The following is a 25,142-nucleotide window of genomic DNA, read 5'->3' as shown; positions in this document are numbered from 1 at the left end:
CATACATTTTTTTTTACTGTTTCATAAAGAAGGTGATAAATCTGAGGCATCAAATTATAGGTTGATCCATGCACCCTGGAGTTGTGGTTAAAGTGTAGATTAGTGGAGGGGGGGGGGGGCAAGATCTAGGTTGATAAGTGAAAGAATAAGAGACTAGTATGGATATAAGGCAGGAATGCGGAAGTGTGGTGTTAGCGGAAGCCTTGAATGATAGTGCATGAAATATGAATGTGAGTTTGAAGGAGGTGGTGGACAGTAATAATGTGGATGACGAAATGCAGTGCAGAGAGAAATTGTATGCTTAAGTGGACTCCTTCACAGGACAAAACATAAGCTCAAAGGATTGAAGAAATGACTGATGTGTAGTACAGAAAAATGGAAAATGAAAGAAAGAGTAAATGGGAAAAGCATAAAAATGTGAGAAACTGGGAGAAAAGAGGTAGTATTGTATGGCGATTCGATGATAAGAGGTATACTTAATGAGAAAATGACAAAAGCATGTTTTCCAGGTGCAAAGATAAAGGATGTTAGTGAAGCTGTAAGTACGCAGAAGAAAGAAGCGAAGAGTTAATTGTTTTGGTAGGAACAAATGATTTGAAAGGTGAGAAATATGCAATGAGAGAAAATATGAAAGAGTTGTTAAAAAAAGCAAAAATGAAGAGTAAGAAAGCAAAGATTGTGAGTCTGCTGCCTTAGTATGATAGGACAGAACTGAGAAGAACCATGATTGCCAATGAATCAATGAGAGGATTGTGCAGGAGGAAATTAGCTAAACAGGCCAAAATAAACCCAAAAAGAGTTTTTTTTCGTGTAGCAAGTAAGAGGAAAAATGACTTTAAACAATGCTCATGGTAGGAAGGAACTGAGCCAAAAGAAATAGCTGAATTGCTTAGTGATCATTTTGCAAAGATGTCATCCAGGTGCTGATGTTATAGCGACACATATCAAAATTGAGATAGATGAACAGGTGTTCAGCATATTAAAAAATATGAATGTGAACACAGCAGTGTGAATGAATGGTTTACTAGCCCATGTACTACGTGAATGTGCAAGAGAACTGGCATTGCCTCTGATGAAGTTGTTTAATCTAAGTCTCAGCTCTGGCAGGGTTCCAAGGGAGTGGAAAGAGGGTAAGTATCATTGCATAATGGTGGTCCAAGACAGAGCTAGCAAACTACAGACCAATTAACATATCAGGAGTGATTGTTCAAGTATTGGAAAAGTTGGTTGGTTGTTGTTGTTGTTGTTGTCATCATGTGGGATTTCCCCAATTTTCCTCATCTTTAGGACTGGTCGAGCCCTCCCACGAGGGATTTTAAGTATGTATTTTTGGACTGTAAATTTGTGTGTGTGTGTGTGTGTTCATGGGCTAGTTTGCCTGTTCTAAGGGATGAAAAACCCGAGTTTCCAAGTGAAAAAAAACCCCTACCTCCATATGAGACCGGCTAACTCACCTTTAGTTGAAAGAGACCAAATAAAGTTTCCTCGCATCATGGACGGGAATCGAACCCAGGTCTTTCCAACCAAAGGGCTTCATCTATACCGACTGAGCTACACAGGCTCTGGAAAAGTTGGTGAAAGGTAAAATACAACAGTTGGTAGACAGGGATGTGATACTCTATAGTGGGTGGCATGGCTTTGTAAAAAGGTAGGTTGTGTCTTAGTAACTAATTCACATTTTATAATATATGTGACAGCAGAATTGCATATAGGTAATGGCTATACCATGATACCGCTAGACTTTGCCAAGGCATTTGACAGAATACCACATGGAAAACTATTACAAAAGCTGGAGCAAACTGGAATGGATATGAGGCTAGTAGCATGCATGGAAGGGGGGGGTAACAGGCAAATGCCAGGTAGTAGTATATGGTGGAGTGGAATCTAGGAAAATAATGATTACTGGAGTACCTCAGGGTTCAGTACAAGGGACACTACTCTATAATTTATATATCAATGACATAGGGAAAGATTTAAGAGGAGATATTCAGTTGTTTACTGATAATGCAAAATTGGGGAGAGCAATAATTGATAAATGTGATGTAGATATCCTGCAGGATGATTTAAATATATTTGGCATCGTGGGCAAAGGATAATGACTGTCAAATGTTGCAAAATGTAAGGTTATGCTGTATGCTTCAGATATTGAAAAGGCTGCATACGGTGTATCATATTGATGGTATTGGATTGTAGGAAATTGATGAGGCTAGGAACTTTGGGATAATAGTGGACAAAAGAGTTGAAGTTCAGAGGGCAAACTGCAAAATGTTCGTAGAATAGCTCAAAGGATTACTTGGATGTTGAAAAACACGCTAACAAGTAAAGGTAATGAAGTTATTCTCCCTCTTTATAAAGGCTATGATTTGGCTTGACTACCCTGCACAGATTTGGTCACCTGGGTGTTTTGGGGACCAGGATGTGGTAGAGAGGTTTCAGAGATGAGTGAATAAGTTGGACAGGTCTATGGAATACTCCCTATGAGGACTGGTTGAAGGTTTGTGGGTTACAAAATTTAGTTAATAGGTTAACTTTCAGGATGTTAAAGGAGTTTTATAATATTGATGCAAGTGAAATTTTTCAATATGTGACAAATGGTCAGAGAACTGGGCCATCGGTGGAAATCGTGTAAGAGCGTGGTTAGTAGGGAATGTGCAGACCATATTTTTTGCATGGAGAGTGGTGAGTGAGTGGAACAGATTGCCAGAATTGGTTGTGAGTCCTCTGACAGTGAATGGATTCATGGAGAGGTATGATAAGATTTGTGTATATAATGGTTAATTTCGGTCTCCTACGATGGTTCTCCAGACTCCATGGAGATGACATAAAATAATAATAACAATAATAATAACAATAGCAGTCTCTTTAATGGAAAGTATGGGTTTGCTAAAGGGCGACTGTGTTTTTAGCAATCTATTTATTTGTTACAACAAGGTGATGCATTAGACAAGGGAGATAGATGTACAAATGACAACAGAAAGCTAAGTCAATGAAAAGAAATGTAGTGGTATATTTAGATTTCACAAAGACCTTCACTAGATTGTCACATAATAAGCTGAATAATTAGACTGGAATGGATGAGGTCGGATAACAGATTAGTGCATTACATTGAAGACTGGCTGAGAGGTATCAGCAGCCTAGATGGTCAAATGGTTAGCATCATGTCTGCTCACTAAACAACAGGTCATGGGTTCAAATCCCATTTGGGCATGGATGTTTATAAGTGGCATTTCCAGTTTAATGTTGCAAGTTTTAAACTTCAGAAAACAAAGATGGGATGCAGAACATATAGTTGGAGGATATTTTATACTGGTGAGGATCTGGAAGTGACAGTGGTTAATAAGGACCTACAAGGGTTGTTTGAAAACTTTGGTAAATTTCCAATAGACGGTGACACAATTTGTTCATTCATACCAGTGTCGGGACTTATTTTTTCATGACCCCTGGCAAAATTTTAGCCACGTGCAATGCATAGTTCTCATTTGGCAAACATTTAAAATGACTTTGACTTTCGTGCACAAAATGAGTTTCGTTCGTGCAGTGATTAAACACTTTTATTTGAAAAAGTGATTGGCCACGCAGATCAAAGCCGAGTTAGATGCAGTTCATGTGGACTCTGCACAAGCATTAAAGACTATTTATTTTTGGATAAATGAGTTTAAAATGTGATCTTAAGTCCATCGAAGATGAAGCGCACTCTGGACGCCTGACTAAGGTCACTACGAAGGAAATGATTGACAAAATCAAATGTATCTTTATGGAAGACCATCGAGTGAAAGTGCACGAGACTGCTGAGATTGTAGGCATCTCAACTGAATGGGTGTATAATATCCTGCACAAAAAATTGCACATGAAAAAGCTGTGTGAGCGATGGGTGCAGTTTGGGATGTTTAATTGCAATTCACAGGATTTTTTGCATTGCGTTGATTCTGACTGTAGATGAAACTTGGATTCACCACTACACACCTGAGTCCAAGCAGCAGTCAAAACAGTGGACAATGCCCAGTGAAAGAGCACTGAAAAAAGCAAAAACTGTTTTGGCAGCTGGGAAGGTGATGGCCACTGTTTTTTGGGATTCCCAAGGAATTATCATAATAGACTATTTGGAAAAGGGTAAGACAATAACAGGAGTCTATAATGCGTCATTGTTGGGGCGTTTAAAAGAAGAACTAAAGAAAAAAACGGCCAAGATTGGCGCACAAAAACAGTGCTCTTTCATCAAGACAATGCACCATCCCACACATCAGCTGCCACAATGGCAAAATTGCATGAATTGAGGTTCGAATTGGTTCCACATCCACCGCACTCTCCGGACTCGGCCCTGTGTGACTTCTTCTTGTTCCCAAACTTAAAAATTCAGCTCAGTGGGAAAAAATTTTCTTCAAACAAGGATATCATCAAGACTGTCAATGACTATTTTGCACAATTTAATAAATCCTACTTTTTGGATGGGATGAAAAAATTGGAAACTTGCTGGACCAAATGTGTAGACCTCGATGAAGACTATGTTCAGAAATAAAGGTGATTTTTTCCAAATAAATGTGTTTAACTTAGTTTTTTACCAAACTTTTCAAACAACCCTCATACAATTCATGCAACACATTGCATATGTGAGAACAACAGAATGGATTATGGCAAAGATGACATAACATATACAGGGTGTTCGGGATAAATTTGACATATTTATAATTAATTATATTTTTCCGTAAGTTACATGTATTAACACACACTTCTCTTCATTTAAAAGTTTGGACCCTTCTTCATTCATATACAAGATGTCAGAAAGGATGGATAGCTGGAACCCACCTGAATCATGGAAGAGAATAACTTGTATCATGATGATTCATGCCCGCCATCAAAATAAGGATATTACGACTGCTGCCCAATGCTCCCTGAATACAGTAAAAACAATCAGGCATGAACTAGAGACTTGCAATGGTGACTACGAGGATGTAGCAAGAAGAAAGATCCCTAGCAGACGATCTGATTGCGTTCGTACAGCAGAATTCCTCGCAAATCTGCAGGAACAGGTGTTGAAGAACCCTGGCATTGGAATTCGGGCTTTGTTCGTGGAGTTGCTAACTGTAGTCAAGCCCTGGATAACAAGGGTAGCCAATGGTAGGCCGTATGTATGGCAGCAGGATTCGGCCCCTTGCCACACCTCTGGGAAAAGTCAAAAATGGTTGTCTGAAAATTTCTACGACTTCACCAGTCCAAATGTTTGGCCTCCAAACTCCCCAGACCTTAACCCCATGGATTATTTTGTATGGGGCGCAGTTGAAAAAGACACCAATCGCACTTCCAGTAATACAAAAGCCCAGTTAATGGATAAAATTAAAACAGTTTTTGAGGCCCTTCCCAGGGAGACTGTAGCATCAGCTTGTTCGAGGTTCCGAAGCAGAATTGAAGCTGTGATCGATGCTAATGGTGGTTATTTTGAGTAAATCTTGTTGATAGTATTGTAATTAACTCTGCCTGTAATGTTTTTTTGTCAATTCATTAAATTTAATAGATACAAAGAAGATTTTCTTTTTCCTTACGAAACTGTCAAATTTATCCCGAACACCCTGTACAAGTAATGAGGTTATGATGCCCCAACATAAGGCCTTAATCAAGCTACATTATGAATTACTGCGCAGCTTTGGTTATCTAGTTTTTAAAAAAGATAAAGATATAAAGGAAAGAATACAATGACAATGGACTAAGGTGGTTTCTGGATGTTGAGTATAAAGCAAAACTGAGGAAATGCAATTTGCAGTCTAGCATTGGAGATAAGTAGTGGAAATTACTGAGAGATATACAGTAAACCCCTTTTTTACACTTTTCAGGGGACTGATGAAAAAAGTGTAAACAGCAGGAAATGTAAAAAAAATATTTAAAAAAGGGCAAAAAGATGACTTGCTGCTAGTATGTGACTCTACATACTTGATTACAAAATTTAATAACTGAAAATAAATGAATTTAGAAATACTTACATTTATCTATTTAAAATTGTAGTAGCAAGGCTTATACGTTGGTCATAAACAGCAGGTAATTAGTTTACGGAATTAACAATGCATATAAAGTATATTAATTAAAGGCAACTTTAATGGATAACTTCTATATTTCAGCAACATTATGTTACCATCTTCAGGAACATAAAGATATGGTATGTGCACCCAGGCACTAACAAAAGCAAATGAGGAAGAAAGCATCATTATCATCATCAAATTCCTGCCATGTACCCTCAAGGGGCGTACAGGATACGATAGTACTATATGAAAAAAATTACATCATTATTAATTTCCTATCTACAATTTTCCTCCAAATCAGTCTGTTAATCATTAAGACTCCAACATTATCAGATCTTATATTTCTATCGTCTAATGCACTTTGTACCATATCAATCCACCTATATCTTGGTCTTCCTAGAGTCTTCCACCTATATCTTGGTCTTGCTAGAGTCTTCCACCTATATCTTGGTCTTCCTAGAGTCTTCCACCTATATCTTGGTCTTCCTAGAGTCTTCCACCTATATCTTGGTCTTCCTAGAGTCTTCCACCTATATCTTGGTCTTCACTTCGTAAAGCGAAAATCTGATTCTGACAGCCTCTATTTGGCCTGAATCCAGCTTGTTCTTCACCAAGTTTTTCTTCCACAATTCTTCTCAACCGTTTCTCAAGTATACTTGCATAGATCTTGCCAGGAACACTCAGTAAGGAAATACCTCTGTAATTCTCACATTCAGTTTTATTTCCCTTTTTATATATGGGTACTATGAGAGCTCTACTCCAATCATCGGGAATTCGTCTCTCTGTCCAGGCTTTCAGAACAATTCAGTGCAGCCACTATAAAACTTTTATACCACCATACTTCAGCATTTCTGGTCAAGTATCATCTACTCCTGCTGCCTTTCCACATTTCAAGCCTTTGATGGCTTTTTCTATCAAGTACGGATATGTATTCTTGACTGCATGCCTGGTCAGTGTTTTTTTACCACTGTGCTGTCATCACTGCTTGTTTCATTTAGCAGTTTTTCAAAGTAATTACTCCATACTTAAAGGATATCTTTTTCGCCCGTTTTCATGTCACCTTTATCATCTCTAACTCCTTTTACAGCACTTTTTCCTCCATTCCTCAGCTTCTTCAAACTTTCAGAATACTTTGCCACCTTCTTGATATTTATTTTCTATATTCTTGCCAAAGTCCTCCCATGACTTTTATTTAGCAAGTTTTACACAGTGTTTAGCATTCTTGCATTTGTCTCTGTATTCTCTAAGAGCACAAGCTGACTTATTTGCAAGGAAGTTTTGATAGGCTTTCTTCTTTTCCTTCACTGCCTCTTTAACTTCATGTGTCCACCATGGAGTTCTAATTTTTCTATCCTTGCAGACAACTTCACCACATGCCTCTCTAGCTGAATCAATCAGGGCTTTCTTCAAGGCTTGCCACTGAATCTCCAAGGTTTGATTCCTGTTCTCAAACTCTTTCATTTTTTCTTCAATAATCTTTCTGTATTTTAGTCTACAGTTCACATCTGAGAGCTGCTCAACTTTTATTAGCTTTAAAACTTTCTTACATGTTATTCTTTTCAATATGAAATTCAATTTTATCTTCCTCAAGACTAAATAGTGATTACTTCCAATTTCAAATCCTCTGTACACTCTGGTGTTCTGACCACGGAGAAAACATCACTATCAACAATAACATAGTCAATGAGACTTTTCTTATTCCTAGCCTCTTCTCTCCATGTGAATTTGTGCACATTTTTATGTTGGAACATGGTGTTAGTAATAACCAGTCCATGTCATGAGCAGAAATCCAACAGATATTTACCATTGGCACAAATAAGTCTCATTGTCCAGTTCCCCATTCTCATATTTGCCCACATTACTCTACTTGAGACTGACTGCCATTCAAGAAGATTAGCCTCGTATTTTGTGTTGAATACTATGGCTACTCCTTCTTTTCCTTGATTGTCATTGCCTGAATATAACATTTTGTATTTATTGCTCAGAAAGATCTCACCAGTTTAGGTCTTTTTTGTTTCAGTCACCCCTATTATGTCGATCTGGTACTTATCTAATTCCTCAGCTAGCTCCATTTCTTTGCCATTCAGGCTTCTTACATTGATAGTACCAATCTTTAACTCTGGTGATGGAGGAAGAAAGCAAGAAGCTAATATTGTTCCTAAAGTCCTAATGGTGCCCTCTAGGGGGCTAATTTGGTTGTCTTGGCCGTTGGGCTGAAGTTCTCATAATGTAAGTCTCCCAAATTTGAGGTAGTTTCATGCACCCAAATTTGTTGAGGTTTGGAACGTTTTTTAGAGCTGCTGATGATTCCTTGAATAATCTTTCGTACTTAAACTTGCTGCGGCGTATTATTTTAGTTTTCTTCCAACGAATTCTATGGTGGGTACTAAGGCATGGTCTGCCAGCCCAGAGCGACTGTACTGGTGAAACCGGATGTAGTCTTTGTGTTCTAAAATCCTGATATTTGCTGTCCTGCCTGTTTGGCCAAAGTAGGACAAAATATAGAAGTTATTCATTAAAGTTGCCTTTAATTAACATACTTTATATGTGTTGTTAATTCCATAAACTAATTACCAGCTATGTATGACCAACGTATAAGCCTTGCTACTAGAATTACGATCATCCACGGAGATTCCATCGCACGAAAGGACCGCCAATACGGCAAAATGAGGTTGAAGATATCGAGACAACTAAATCGTCTGACGTTCCTAAAACGCTGCAGGGATAACAAGGTAATCCCTAATTGTCTTAAATTGAGGCACACAGTTTTACTTCACAGAAAGCTCAGCACATTTATAATCGCACTAGCTTCGCCCTATTAAGAGAACAAATTACCACAACGAGTGTTCTACTTGCCGACGAAAACGAAACCTTACGGGCGCTAGAGGAAGAGCTTTCAAATACGCTCGGCCATGATCTTTGGACGATTCTTTATGATGTCTCATGCACTTTGGTAAGAAAAGAATTCGAAAAAATACGAAGTCGACACTTGAAAAAATACGAAAACCTAATAAAGAATTCTCCTTCCTTACCACAGCCACCACGGTAGTTTTATCGTCGGTAGTTTTAAAGCCTGACGCACTCACCGCACTTGCACGTGGCCACAATTTCGCCCTAGCTCCTAAAAGAATACCTGCTGAGAAAATCATGATCCAAATAGAACGTGGGATTCGTAACCATATCGCCAACAACGTCAGACTGGATGTACCCAGTGTTCTCACTAAAGCCAAGCCTCCAAAAACCAACTTATCCAAAGACGAATATGCAGCGCTACTAGAAATGAAGAAAAACAAAAAAATAGTAATCACCAAAGCGGAGAAGGGAAATGCCACTGTGGTGCTCAACCAAAAGGACTACAAAGGTAAGCTTAATGTTTTAGTACTAGACCGTACCACTTACCTCCCTATTGAATATAATCCTACCAGCTCTCAGATGAGAGCTCTCCACAGACTCCTTAAGAAAGTCACTTCTTGGCCTGTGGAAGTAACTAACAAACTAAAACCTTATAACTCTAGACACCCCCCCCCCCCGATTATACGGACTCCCAAAAATACATAATCAAAATGTGCCATTATGTCCCATAGTGGATGGCATTGATTCCCCCACATATAAATTAGCCAAACATTTAGCCAAAACACTTACACACTATACTGGCAACACACCATCACACATAAAAAACTCAGCCCACTTTAAATCCGGTGTAGAAAACCTCTCACTCCAACACACTGACATAATGGTCAGTTTTGATGTCTCCTCCCTATTCACTAATGTCCCACTCAAAGAAACCCTAGAGCTCATTCAAGCCAAGTTTCCTCCTGATATCTCAGCCCTACTTCAGTTCACAATGAATTCAGGCTACTTCGTTTGGCAAGGAAAATTCTACAAACAGATAAAGGTGACATCCATGGGTTCACCACTTTCCCCACCCTTGGCCAATTTCTTTATGGAGACCATTGAAGAGAAAAGCCTTAAATTCTGCCCCACAAAAACCCACTATTTGGCTTCGTTATGCCGATATGTGTTTGCTATTTGGCCACATGGCTCCGACACACTCCACTCCTTCCTAACACACTTAAACAACCAACACCCCAGAGTCCAGTTCACCTTAGAAAAAGAGGAAAACAACACCCTCCCCTTCCTAGACACTTTAATCACTCGCCAGCTTGATGGATCTTTAGTTTTCTCTGTTTACAGAAAATCCACCCATACTGGCAGATACATTCACCAGCAATCCCACCACCCCCCTCACAACAATATGGGGTTATAAAAACACTATATAAAACAGGACAAAATTAATCTACTCAGATGACAAGGCACTAACTAAACCACATCCTCAACACTTTCTTATCCAATGGCTATAACCCCAAAAAAATCCAAAAAATACTAAAACCAGTAAACCACAGCCCCCCTCACCCCCTCCACAATAAAGATTACACCAAATCTATCACCATCTCCTACATCCAGGGCACCTCTGAGAAAATAACCAATATCCTCAAAAAATATGACCTTACTTCTTGTTACAGACCATATAAAAAGTTGGCATCCCTTATCTGCTCTACCAAAGACCAACCACTTCCCCTAGACCTACCTGGTGTATACCAGGTCCCTTACAGCTGCAAATTGTCCTACTTTGGCCAAACAAGCAGGACAGCATATATCAGGATTTTAGAGCACAAAGACTACATCCGGTTTCACCAGTACAGCTGCTCTGGGCTGACAGACAATGCCTTAGATACCCACCATAGAATTCGTTGGAAGAAAACTAAAATAATACACTGCAGCAAGTTTAAGTACGAAAGATTATTCAAGGAATCATCAGCAGCTCTAAAAAACTTTCCAAACCTCAACAAATTTGGGTGCATGAAACTACCCCAAATTTGGGAGACTTACATTATGAGAACTTCAGCCCAACGGCCAAGACAGCCAAATTAGCCCCCCAGAGGGCACCATTAGGACTTAGGAACAATATTAGTTTCTTGCTTTCTTCCTCATTTGCTTTTGTTAGTGCCTGCGTGCACATACCATATCTTTATGTTCCTGAAGATGGCAACGTGACATTGCCGAAATATAGAAGTTATTTATTAAAGTTGCCTTTAATTAATATACTTTATATGCGTTGTTAATTCCGTAAACGAATCACCAGCTATCAATTTTAAAAAATCTTTTTAAGTGTTGATTGTTTTTGCTTTTCGTTTTTTTTTTTTTTTTTTTTTTTTTTTTTTTTTTTTTTTTTTTGACATAGCACCAGATTGCTTTGCATTGAGTTCAATGCTCGACCTGTTTTCTACTATCGTGTTCAAAGTGGACATGGAGAGTCCAAGATCTTTTGCTAAATGCACACGTGTTCCAGCATGCCAATCTGTGTGTCGCAGAATTGCCATCTTTTCTTCTACCGAAATACATTTTTTTTTTTTTTCCTCCATGTTACTAACATGAATAATCCACCACCGCAACTTGAAAGCAACTTTCAGACTCTAAATTACGTAACAGAAATTCTGCAATATCAATTTGTACTGTGATTGAAAAATCACAGTATCGCTTATCAGTACATTACTGCTTCAAGCGCACAAGTCACCATGATGGCAGAAATGAAACTTACAGCCAAAAGACGCCATCTGGGAACAGAAATGTGCATATTTCCGCAGAAATCGATTCGAAAATCAGTATTGCCAACTGAGAAAAAAACATAAATCACTGGAAATAACGTCCACATCAAGTTGTTAATGGTGGGAAAACAATATTCAAATTAATCTGGGATTTGAAGTTAATACAGTGTTGGAAGTACTACAAGTGAGAAGTTATGCTTAAACAGTAGTTTTTTGGAAGCTGCAGAAACTATGGTTAAGGTGTAAGTCAACCCAAGATGAGAAATCTGATTTATTACAAGAAAGATCTTGGTGTTATCAAAAATAAGAGTAAGAACTTTCTTATGAGAAATCAGAAAGGATTGTCCTTTTCCCACTGAAGAATAGCAATTAGATCAGAGTTTAGGACACTGGTTGTGGAAGATCAGCTTCTAATAACTGGAACAATAAAAGGTTTGTCAAATGAGAAAGAGAAATGCACTGTACTGTCATCAGCACAGGAGGAATAAAATTGGAGATCAGTGAGAGAAGATCATTTATTTATAGGAGGAAGACTGTGAGTAAGAGTACAGAGTCCTAGGGTACTCCTGCATTGGTTGAGAAATCTGAGCAGAGGACATACTATCTGCCAGTGAGTGGTGAAAGAGGAAGTTGGCAACCTAACTATAAAGAATAGAAGGCAAGCTATGCCAGATAGAATCAAATATCCTAGAATTGTGAACAGCAACTATGTGAGTTTCTCAAACTCTTCTATGACTTGCATTCGAAGGTGAAGGCTAGAAGAAGAATTATGTACAAGTTACCTTAATACATTTTTCTAACAGATATTAAGATATATGCTACAGTACATAAGAAACATAAAGAAACATGTATAAAGATTTCTATGAAGCTATTCACCATCAGACATGTGTGATATCTTTTAGATCAGGATTATCATCAGTTTCTGATATGAATCCTAAAGGGGGGGTGGGGATAGAATAACATGATAGTCAACTCTCAGTATAGCAAACAATTCAGTAAGGAATTCATTCACCATAACAAATAAATGAAAAATCCACATCCCAGTCCCATAAGTACAATGCTATGCTAAAAGAAATTCACTAAAGCAAACTATCACTTTAACACTTATGATCCCGGGGAGTTTACCACAGCATAGATGTTCATTTCAGTCATCATCATCAAATTCCTGACATGCATCCTCAAGGGGGTGTATACAATATGATAGTACTAAATGAAAAATTTATATCATTAGTAACTTCCTATCTACAATTTTCCTCCAAATCAGTCTGTTACCTGTCAAGACTCCAACATTATCAGATCTTATATTTCTATCGTCTAAAGCACTTTGTACCGTATCAATCCACCTATATCTTGGTCTTCCTCTGGGTCGTTTTCCTGCCAACCTGGCAGAGAACACTTGTTTTGCTAATCCTTCCTCGCCCATTCTGTTTAAGTGACCACACCACCTGAGATTAGCTCTGCTAACGCATTCCTGGATGTTGACAATGTCAAGTTCTTTCCTAATATCCTCGTTTTTAATATGATTTTGCCATTGATGCCATCTGTTAACGCCTCTAATCTTTCTCAGGACTATCATATCTGCAGTCTCTAGTCATTGGTCAAGTGTTTTACTTCTGATCTCAGCTCTCAGATAAAACTGGTTTGAACACTGTCTTGTATACAGCTAATTTAGTGTTCCGACTAATTTCTCTCTTATTCCATATGAATATATTCAGTTAACTTCCTACTGTTAATAATTGGTGGATTTTTATATAGATAGAGTATTCATAGATATTATCTTAATATTAATCCTACCATAGAGATGATCTCTGTTTCTAACAATTATTTTTTTTATTTCCGAGTGTACCTACATATTATTATATGCACAAGGGTTCAATCCAATTGGTGCAATGATCTTAACTCTTTCTTTCAGAATCCAAATAATCACTGACTCAACACCAAATACAAAATAAACACATTTAATAAAACAATATTACATAACTAACTACAAATTGATTGTATCCAAGGCCTTTTTAAAATAAACTTACACTTAAGACTAAACACTTTGTTTTCAAAATGACAAAATGTTCATAGCCAGTTTCTCGCTCTGTCAAGTTCCTTCTCCAAAGACATATGACTTTATTCTTCATTTTTACAGGATCCTTTCTCATCACTTATGTAGCACACATTAATTCTTCCGAACTTAATTCTGTCTCTTTTCTTCAGTAGAAATAATAGTCAGATCTGGCGTCCTTAATACAGATGAAATTTCCTAATCAGTTTTCTCAAACATTCCTTTAGAACATAAATAGCAAATTCTTCTTTTATTCACTAAATGCTTATTGACAGTCTTAACTCTTCCAATAAAAAAAACTTACAGTTCTACGATTTCCTTTTCGGAATCTACTATAAATCTTTGAATTAGTGTTTCCTCCAATATTCCGTTTAAAACGCATATAGCAATATTTCCCTTTTATTTATCCACATACTAATTCCACATTAAAACTTAATAGTTCCACGATTCCTTTTTCGGAATATACTATTAATTTTCCTCTGACTGTCACAATAAAATGTAAGTTCCTCTGAATCTAAATATCTGCCGGCCTGTGTTCCAAATTCCTTCTGAACGCTCTCTTGTTTACAGCCGTTACTCAGATACTGAACGCTTTCTTGTCAGCTGTCAATCACTCATCAAACTTCTTGGCAAGCATGCACACTCCATGAAACTGGTAAGCAAGAAGTTAGGTATAAATAAAGGCTGACACGTTGTCTCCATTAGCGACAAGAGAATGTCTTCATAAAACACAACCTTTGATAATTTTAATTACAATAAAATTCTTTTAAGTAATACAAATATCAAATCTGGTAAGTACATCAATTTTTTGACTTCTTTACATATCACGTTTGACAAAACAATTTCCATAATGGGCACATCGCAAGTGTGGCAACGTATATTATGAAAACAAAACTAATAAACATTTTAACATAAATAATTCGTAAAAATATTCAGAATTTTAATTATGATTATTTTTACATCAGTTTCATCTTTCTCTGAAAAATTATTTAAAAAATTTTTTTTTAAATATTTAACCTATATCTAACAAAACTTTTAATGCTTATTCCTAGATCTTAAAAAATAACGTGATTCCTGCTGATCATTATTTACACTTTTGGAATCACTAATTTCAGAATCATCTGATGCTAGAGATAATTCAGAATTTACATTTTCCAATTTACTATACTTACAAATTTCATTTCTATACTTTTCAAATATTTCATTTAAACTATTTGAATTATACCCTAAATCTATAAAATCATCACTATCAGAATCAATTTCTACAGGTGTCTCAGATTGTTTATCCTTGCTAACTAAATTAGAGGTATTTTCACATTCCTCTGTCTTATTTAACTCTATATTAACTAACCTATGATATTCTGCTATAATTTCATCCATGTTAGAGTCAGTTTACATTGTACATTATCTGAATTATGTACCTTGGGATTTCTAAAATTTTCTGCATTAGGGTTTATTTTACCAAAATTTAATAAGATATCTGTCATAGAGATATCTTTTTCTCTCGTTTTCATGACACCTTTATCATCTCTAACTCCTTTTACAGTACTCTTTCCTCCATTTCTAAGCTTCTTCAACAACCTCTAGAATATCTTACCACCTTCTTGATATTTATTTTCTATGTTCTTGCCAAAGTTCTCCCATGACTTTTGTTTAGCTAGTTTTACACCGTGTTTAGCTTTCTTACATTTGTCTCTGTATTCTCTAAGAGCACAAGCTGACTTATTTGCCAGGAACTTTTGAAAGGCTTTCTTCTTTTCTTTCACTGCCTCTTTAACTTCATGTGTCCACCATGGAGTTCTGATTTTTCTATCCTTGCAGACAACCTCACCACATGCCTGTCTGGCTGAATCAATCAGGGTTTTCTTCAAGGTTTGTCACTGAATCTCCAAGAGCTATGGTTCTTGTTCTCAAACTCTTTCATTTTTTCTTCAATAATCTTTGTGTATTTTAGTCTACAGTTCACATTCTAGAGCTGCTCAACTTTTATTCGTTTTAAAACTTTCTTACATGTTATTCTTTTCAATATGAAATTTGATTTTATTCTGCTCAAGACTAAATAGTGATCACTTCCAATTTCAAATCCTCTGTACACTCTGGTGTCCTGTTTAAGTTCCTGTATAACAACTTATTTTTTATAGAATGTTGTCATTTACTTCTCTAATTTGACTTAGAAATCTCTCTCTCTATCTGCTCTCTCTCCAGCCTACAATCAACTGTTTTATTTCTAACCCAAATTTTAGACCCATAAGTTAAACTGATTTAAACTGTCTTGTATACTACTAATTTAGTATTATTCTTCTAATTTCTCTCTTCTCATATATAAATTTATTCAGCTGGCTCATTACTACATCAGTTTTGCTTACTCTGTTATTTATTTCCATATCTAATTTGTTATCTTCACTAAAAATTATGCAACTTTATTAAGCAAGGGGTTCTAAGAAAACCATGTGCATAAGGATGATGTCATTTATGAAAATTATAAGGAGCAGGCTACAAGAGTCACAACTATTGTATCGAAGCCTAAGTTAGAAAAGAAAATGGCTCTGCAAGCTAAAGACAACTTAAAAGAATTCTTGCAAGTGAAAGAAAGAAAGAATGAACATGAAAGCATAACTATACAGAACGCAGATGGTATGTGGGTGGCAGATGCAGAAGACATTGTTCAACTATTTAGTGCCCATTTTGCTAAAAGCTATCAACCTGGTGCATGCAACATTGGGCTCACTGCTACCTCTTTACCGAATGAAGAAACTCAAGCTGAGCAACTACTAGTTCTGTTGCACATGAATGCGAATTTATCAATAAGACTGATGCAATATTAGCCCTATTGATGAATTCGCATACGTTGGTAAGAGCTCACATACAGAAATAAGTTGAAAGAGAATCTATACTTTGCAATGAATAACATGGGTTTAGTGAGGGAAGGCTATGTTTGAACAACTCACTCACATTTTATAATATTACTATTGAGTTAAACAAGAGAATGGATATGATACAGCATGATACTTTTGGACTTTACTAAAGCATTTGCCAGGATGCAGAATAGAAGATTGTTGCATAAATAGGAGGATGTGGGATTGGATTAAAAAATATTAGCATGGATAAGAGAATGGCTAGCTGACAGATATCAAAGAGTGATTATAGGAGATGCAAGCTGAAAGATTTAAGGTGACCAATGATTTACCACAGGGATCAGGGTTTAGTTCACTGTTATACAATCTTTATATTAATGACACCAGGAAGGATTTGACAAGTGATACACAGCCTGTTTGCTGATGATGATGCAAAGATAGGCAGTAATAAGGAACGAGACTGATATGCAATACTCGCAAAATGGTTTGACTAGGCTGGAATTGTCAGCATGTGAAAATGGCTATCAGTTCAATGTTAATAAATGTAAAGTTATGCACTTTCATAATGAGATATGAACACAAAGCACAAAAAATAAGATACTTAGAACCCCAAGTGAGGAACAAAATATGATTAACTCAGATTTCACCATCACTGAACTCAACACTGCCATAAACCTATTAAAACCTAGAAAATCTGCAGGCCTTGATGATGTCTGTAATGAACAGATTAAACATTTTGGAACTAGGAATAAAGAGTGGTTATTAAACCTATACAGACACTTGCCTCAGAACCCTAAGGATACCAACTATCTGGAGGCATGCCAAAATGGTGGCCTTTCTGAAACCAGGGAAAACCCCCAATTGAAGCAAAAAATTACAGACCTATATCACTACTCAGCAACCTCTTTAAACTCTATGAACAATTAATTTTGAATAGGCTACAACCCCTAATCAAACCCCATCTTATTGATGAGCAAATCCTGCACATCACAAATTCTCGACCTCACTCAATATATAGAAAATGGTTATGAGCAAAAACTAGCCACACGAGTAGTCTTTAGACCTAACTGCAGCATATGATACCATAAACCACCTCACACTCAGAAATAAAATATACAGAATAACTAGAGACTATCGCCTTGTCCTCCTAATCCAATCACTCTTGGAAAACAGATGCTTTTACAAGGACCTTGGGGGGTAGGAAGAGCCGCTGGCACCACCAAAAAAATGGCCTCCCCCAGGGAAGTGTGTTATCACCATTACTTTTCAACATCCACATCAATGATCTCCCTATCTTTCCAGGAACTAGAAATTTTATCTATGCTGATGACCTTGCCATAACTACTCAGTCAAAAAATTTCAAGTCCACTGAAACTACTCTATCACTTGCCTTAAATAGTCTAACCACATACTATACCAACAATCAACTAAAACCAAACCCCTTGAAAACCCAGACTGGCCTTTTCCACCTTAACAATAAGGAAGCCAACAGGAAGCTACAGATTTCTTGGGAAGGCTCTAATATAGAACATTCCTGGAAACCAATCTACCTCGGTGTAACTCTCCATCGCACCCTCTCATATAAAAGCCACATAGAAAAAACAAAGGCAAAAGTGAATGCAAGAAACAACATACTAAGGAAGCTTACCTCCTCCAAATGGGGTGCAGACCCCTAGCACACTGAGATCTTCTGCCTTGGCCCTTTGCTATTCTTCTGCCGAATATGCTTGCCCAGTATGGTCCAGATCCTGCCACGCTGAAAAACTTGATCCAGCTTTGAATGAAAGCTGCCGCTTAATTACAGGATGCCTGAAACCAACACCACTAAAAGACCTGTATACTTTGGCTGGTATTGCACCCCCTTCAATTCGAAGATCTGCATTCTCAGCTGATGAAAGAAGCAGACAAATGAATGATGAACGCCACCCACTATTCGGCCAGACTGCAGTGCCCCAAAGACTAAGATCCCGACATAGCTTCCTGACAACTGTTGAACCACCTAAAAACCTCCCAGAGACAAGACTTCAACAATGGCTTTTGAATACACTATATCCTAAAAATAATACTGGTATTCCAACAGCCGAACATCTTCCACGTGGTGCCCACTTGGAAAAGCCTAAACAGACTCCGGACGACAGGATGCTGCGAACAAAACCTCATCAAATGGGGGCTACCTCACTGGCCCAGACAATTGTGAGCGTGGGACAACCCAGTCCATGAAACACCTTCTTTCTTGTCCCTTTCTTCCATCACCTTGTGCAAAAGAGGACCTTATATCCTGCACAGAAAGAGCAGTTGATTGTGCAAGATACTGGAGGAACATCTGACCATGTTTATTGTATATAAGTTATGTATAGTTTCCTTTTTTTTTTATATTTAATTATTATCCCCTGTATAATTCACCTACCAAATCTAAGCTAATCTCATTGTAACATATCCTAATTTGTTGTAAATCATGTTGTACCACTTACTTACTACTATACTACTTGTGTTTGGATACGAAATAAATAATGAGATATCCAATGTGGATTTGTATTGGTGGAATTATGCTAAAAGGAACTGATGCTAGGGATTTTTGAGTTTTAACAGATAGGAAGTTAAAGTTCAAGAGCTATATAACAAAGATTGCAAGTGCAACTCAGAGGATGACTGCAATGTCTAAAAAAAATCTTGACATGTCAGGACACAAAAGCCATTTTTGTCTCTTTAAAGATTACATACGACCTCATCTGAGCTACTGCATGTAGTCCTGGTCTACTGGTTTCCATGGTGATGCGGATACATTGGAGAAAGAAAGAGCAAAGAAAAGTATTAAAGATAATATCTGGACTGTGGTATACAGATTATGAAGACAGATTGAGAATTTGTAGGCTGCAGCCACTAGCAAAAAAAAGAAGGGTGATACGATTGAGACTTAGAAACTTCTAAAAAGATCATACAGGATACCAGAAGATGGACTTTTTCATTTTATGGTGGGTAGAGAGAGGACAAGAAAGCAGCTATGGAAATTGAAAATGAATGCAGTGAAGCAGGGGGTAGGAGAGCTAGATTTTTCTCTCACAGAGTGTTGCATGATTGGAATGGATTCATTTTGGAAGTGGTGAGTGCAGGTAGTGTGAATGAATTCAAGAAAAGGAAATGTTGGTGTAGGTGATAATTAGCCTCCTTCAATGAGTCCCTGAAGGTCTTAATAATAATAATAATATATAGGGAAAATATTTTACTTGTTCTATAGATTCTCCATCAAGAACAGCTGATTTTCATGTGACTACCTGTTTTACAGTTGGTGTTGTCTTTTTATCTGATTTTTCAGAACACATTTGTTACAGTAGTTATTCAATTTAGTTTATGGGTGAGTCTTGAATATTTGTATTTCACTGATTTAGAAATATACTCATACCATCATCTATATAAAGAAATTATTTGAATATCTCCAATTCCAACAGCCAGTTCAATGTACTTTCATAATGGGCTTTATGCAAATGATGAATAACGGTGGAGGCAGTGTGCAACATCAGGTTATAAGATAACCTTGATGTTGCACACTGTCAAAGTTATTCTATATAAAATTCTTTAATAAGAAAAATGGGAATTAAACCTTAAAGTAGACTTCAAGGATGTCATTTCTGCTTCATATGTTGCTCTGCATTCTGAAAAGGAAAAAAATATTATATTAATTATGATTAATGCCATTTCAGAAAGCATTTTTCAAATCAAAATTTAGTCACAAGATTATTTTGCATTTTGAGTTAAAGTAAGGATATACTTTTAAGTTTTGATCTACATACATGTTTCTCTACACTATAAAAATACCAATGTTATCAGAAAAAAAAAATGGATATTCCATAACTTATCACTTCCCACACTACTCCTACAACAGAAATACTTGCAACTGTAAAATAATGATGTTGGAGTATGGCTGCAAGATCATAATTCACAAACATGTAAGCATATTTTTTAATGTACATGATATAGAGCATGCTATTGGCAATATGAATTTATAAATTGCACTCAAGTTATACAAATGAATGAACAACAAAATAACATAACTGAATGGATTCAACTTCTTGTTAGTGTTGAATTCAAGATTAACAACATGGATGAATGACATACTTGAAAAAGCATGACCATTCTCCATATGTCATGTTCCATATCTATACTATTTGCTTATCAAGTCTATTATACAAATAATGGATATGATTATGGTCTTTAGTTAGGTACTTGGAAATCTATTTGAAATGCCAAAAGTACAACATTCAATATGACAATCATACTTTAACAGCAAATAAAAACTGAATACACTATAATCAACCTATCTACAAGCTTCAAATTTGAAAAGTAAATGGGACAGAAACAAGTTCTCAATATCTATAATCAACAAAATCATGATACCAATTATGACTCAGCAAATAACTCCCATATTCTGGTTGATAAAGGAACTTTAGACCAATCATTTCAAGGAATTAATCATCTTACATCCCAGTGGATTCATCATCATTTATTCTTGTATGAAAATAGGGAAATATATACAAAAATATTCATATGACAAAAACTCATGAGGATAAAGTCTATTAAATGAAAGTGAGCTAAATGGTAGGTGTCAGGTGGTTCATAATATCTACCAAGAATCATCTGTATTTTATGTATACTGCCAAAACTGTTTTCTTTGGTCTTCCTCTATGTCCATTAATTGGCCTGTAGAGAGCAAGATCACTGAATGGTAGGTGTAAAGGTAGATGCCTAAGTTGGTGTCACAACCAACTCAGCGGATTTTTTTCATTGTTTCTATTAGGAGGCAGGGATCTATGCAGGCTTTGCTGGATCACATTCCTAATACTCTCATTCTCGAAAGAATGAGAGTATTAGGAATGTGATCTTGTCATATGTTGTTTGACGGCATGATGATATTAACTGCTCAGTGAGAAGTCATGTTCCATATCTGGGCACTATATGTAAATATGGCTTGGCTGGCGGTTTTGTACAGATGAATTCTTGAATCTGTGGTGATGAGATTGGATTTCCATACATTAGTTAGACTTATGAAAGAAAAGAGCTTTGTCCTTTCGTTTCACTATGTCAGTTAAAGTATCAATGTAGGAACTAAGGTACTGAAAAATCATTTACTTCTTCAAGAAGGTGGAAATTTAACCTAATATTTCCTTCTATTCTGTTCTTCAGAACTTTAGTTTTACTGCTACTGACTGCCAACCCAATCAGTGCTGCATTTTTACATAAAATTATCTAGGTGGTTTTGAGCAGTCTGAATGATGAAGTCAATCAGCATATCATCATTTGCAAAGTAGAGACTGCTTGTGTGAGTTTGTCCTACAAATCTTCAAGTTATTCCGTATCCATTTTCTGTGAGTCTGAATACTAGAGACTACAATGAATCTACATGGGGGAAGAGGGGTAAAAACAAACTATATCTCCCAGCTTCCACCTCCCCCCGCAAGGAAATGCTGGGTATACTTCCAGTAGACTAATGTGGCTAGTGAAAAATATCAGGGCCAATCACTCAGTATCTGGATTGGTTGCTGATTACAAAAGGAATAAGAGGTACAGAAAACCAATATGTTAGATGAAAATATTTATGCGACACAATTATAACTTAGCAACAACTCATATATCCTAGTTTATGAAGGAATTTTAGACCAGTGATTTCCAGAGATTAATTACCCCCCTCACATCTCAGCATGTTAGTCCAACATTACAGGCTAACAAGAACTGTGTACTTTAACCCATCACGCTCTTATTATAATAATATTGTATTTTTTTTTTTTTATGAAATCTGATTTTTAAAATAAGTGCACCATTAGACTCAATTCCCTCTTAGACTCAATACTTTATCAATTCAATAAAAATAGCAACAAAATAAAAATATCTGAAAACTAGATTCCGAACAATGCTAATATATTTTTTTCTTTTATGAAAACCTTACTTGGAGAGTAACACAATTAAAATAACGTTTTAATTAAATCCAAAAATCAATAGACAACAATGAACAGAGAGGAACTGTTCAATGTAAAAAAATGTTCTTTATAAACATCTACAGATAATCAACTCTGAAATGTATCTGTATAAGATAAAGGTACAAACAGTTTTGTTTTTATCTATTTATTTTTTATGTTTTTTATTTTATTCAGACATTTTGCTATCTGATTTTTTAAGGCAGTCACTGCCAAAAACAGTCTGTTGAGAAGCTCAGAAGTACGTTGAGCTTTTTTTTTATTTTGATAAATAGCTGTGCTGAAATTAGTAGAGGTGAATACAGCATTAAGTTATGAGTCAGAAGACAGTTCTATTAGCTGTTCATAGGTCTTCCACAGAAAAATCTAAAATCTAATATATCCTTAAAAGAGAGACTCGTTAATATTGCTTTTATAAACCTTCCAATGCATGAAAATATGTACAGGGTGGCCATAAAATAACTTTCCCTCTTTATAGGCATCTGTAGCTAAAACCAATAAATGGAATGAGACCAAAATTTTATATTAAGACTTTTGAAGGCATGGGGAGATGATTTCTGCAAAAAAAAGATTTAGTACAAAAAGTCGCCGATAGGGGAAATTTTGGTGCTGGCAGAGCCGAAAGCAGTCAAATATTTGCAGTAAATGCAGGTAAAAAGGATTATGCAAATTTTACTGTGCGTACGTGACAGCAGCACTACCAATTCCACTTAAAAAGGGATTGGAAACGTTCAGGCAGTTATTCGAATGACTGACGAATTGTGCTCAATAAAAGTCCTACCTTGCCTCAGCGTGCTTTAAACAGTGCAATGTCGTAGTGACCCTTCGGGAATTTAGAAGGCTTCATAACCTGCATACAGGTCTTATTTCAGCTGTAGCACTGAGAACTATGATTAAAAAGTTGGAAGAAACTGGATCACTAGGAGTTAGACCTGGCAGAAGATAGAAAGCAGTGCAAGAAAGGTCAGCACATTGAAAATCATGTACGTGGTCCAGGGGACCCTGATTCTGATGAATAAAACATTATTTCCTGTGAGTTCAATCACTACATTAATTTCTGTGTCTCTTGCAAGTTGTTATTTTAGTTTAATTATTATCATCATCATCAAATTCCTGCCATGTACCCTCAAGGGGTGTACAGGATATAACAGTACTACATGAAAAAATTACATCATTACTACCTTCCTATCTACAATTTTCCTCCAAATCAGTCTGTTACTTGTCAAGACTCCAACATTATCAGATCTTATATTTCTATCATCTAAGGCACTTTGTACCGTATCAATCCAACTATATCTTGGTCTTCCTCTGGATCGTTTTCCTGCCAACCTGGCAGAGAACACTTGTTTTGCTAATCTTTCCTCTCCCATTCTATTTAAATGACCATACCACCTGAGATTAGCTCTGCTAACGCATTCCTGAATTTTCATTCCAGCTGGAATGAGTGACGTGGCTGTCGCTTACACCGTTCAAACGTTATTATTCCATTTTATCTGCCTTTAATGTAATTATCCACTTATTTTCGGCTCCACCTGCACCATAATTTCCCCTATCAACAACTTTTGGTACTAAATCTTTTTTCCACAGAAATCATCTCCTCATGCCTTCAAAAGTCTCAATATAAAATTTGGTCTCATTCCGTTTATTGGTTTTAGCTACAGATGCCTCCAAAGAGGGAAAGTTATTTTATGGCCACCCTATATATAAGCATATTACAGGTGATACTTAATTTTGTAAATAACTTCCTACAATGACAAAACCAAATGCTTCATCCAAAAATTCTGAAAAGGTTTCCAAAGTCTCTAAGTTTTGATTATTGCAAAAATCGAACCACAATAGATGTTGAAAGTTTTTACAGTTGTTATACCATAAATATTTATTTTAAAACCACAAGTGAATGGTTCAATTTTGTCCTGTAAAGTAAATATTATCGTCAGTCTTCCTTGAAGACTTGTTTATCTCATATCTTTTATGGAACCACCAAGAAATGCAAATTTTAAATTTTATAATCCATTCAACATCAACTAACATTTTGGTTCATCTGATTTCTCTATTAAGCCTTCAACTAATGTACATCCCTCACTCCAGCTGTCAATCCAACCTTCTTGGGGGCATAGCTTTTACCACAAAAAAACCTCTAGTGTAGCAAACATTTCCGCTGCGGATGGATCTTCCCAGTTGGAGGAGATATCAACTATACCCAGGTGGTGGATAACCTTGATTGCTTAACAAAACACCACCCTGCTTACTGAAGTATTGAAGTGGCAAATGCCATGTTTGGTCTCCAAAACTAGAGTTCCCGTCTCTGCCTCCACCTTTTTGCTCCAATGCCATGTTTGGCATGCTTTTGAAGGGTATGCTAAACCCACTTAGAGAGAGAGAGATCCAAAACCAACGTCTATTGAAGATACAGCAGGTAAAATGGTGCACATAATCCTGCTGCCACAGGCTCTTCCAAGCGATGTTTACAGAAAGGGAGGTCTGGTAGCAGTAGTATGTGGGAGAAACTGTAGAAACCACATTATAGCATGGAGACAAGTCACTCTACAGACACAATGTCTGTAAATTTATCTCCTCTCGCTGCATGGCCCTACTCTATCTTTTCACATAGTTCCTTATCAAAAGGAAACATATGACAATAATGATAGTTGATC

General features: G+C 36.6%; 1 protein-coding gene across 1 annotated transcript in view; it reads right to left on the bottom strand.

The window, feature by feature from the left end:
• Window positions 1-25,142, bottom strand: part of LOC150109188 (GRIP1-associated protein 1-like) — a 434,263-nt gene that overhangs the window by 305,997 nt on the left and 103,124 nt on the right. Inside the window, exon 6 of the mRNA XM_090401821.1 lies at window positions 20,121-20,172. Within this exon, the coding sequence (XP_090257947.1) occupies window positions 20,121-20,172 (52 nt within the window). The remainder of the gene's footprint in view (window positions 1-20,120; window positions 20,173-25,142) is intronic.

The sequence above is a fragment of the Typopeltis vanoorti genome, chromosome 2 (assembly GCF_054136105.1).
Source record: "Typopeltis vanoorti isolate ZY-2024b chromosome 2, IOZ_Tvanoo_1.0, whole genome shotgun sequence".
In the NCBI taxonomy this organism is placed as follows: domain Eukaryota; kingdom Metazoa; phylum Arthropoda; class Arachnida; order Uropygi; family Thelyphonidae; genus Typopeltis; species Typopeltis vanoorti.
Note: the sequence above shows the minus strand (reverse complement) of the source record. Positions and strands in the feature narration are given on the sequence as shown.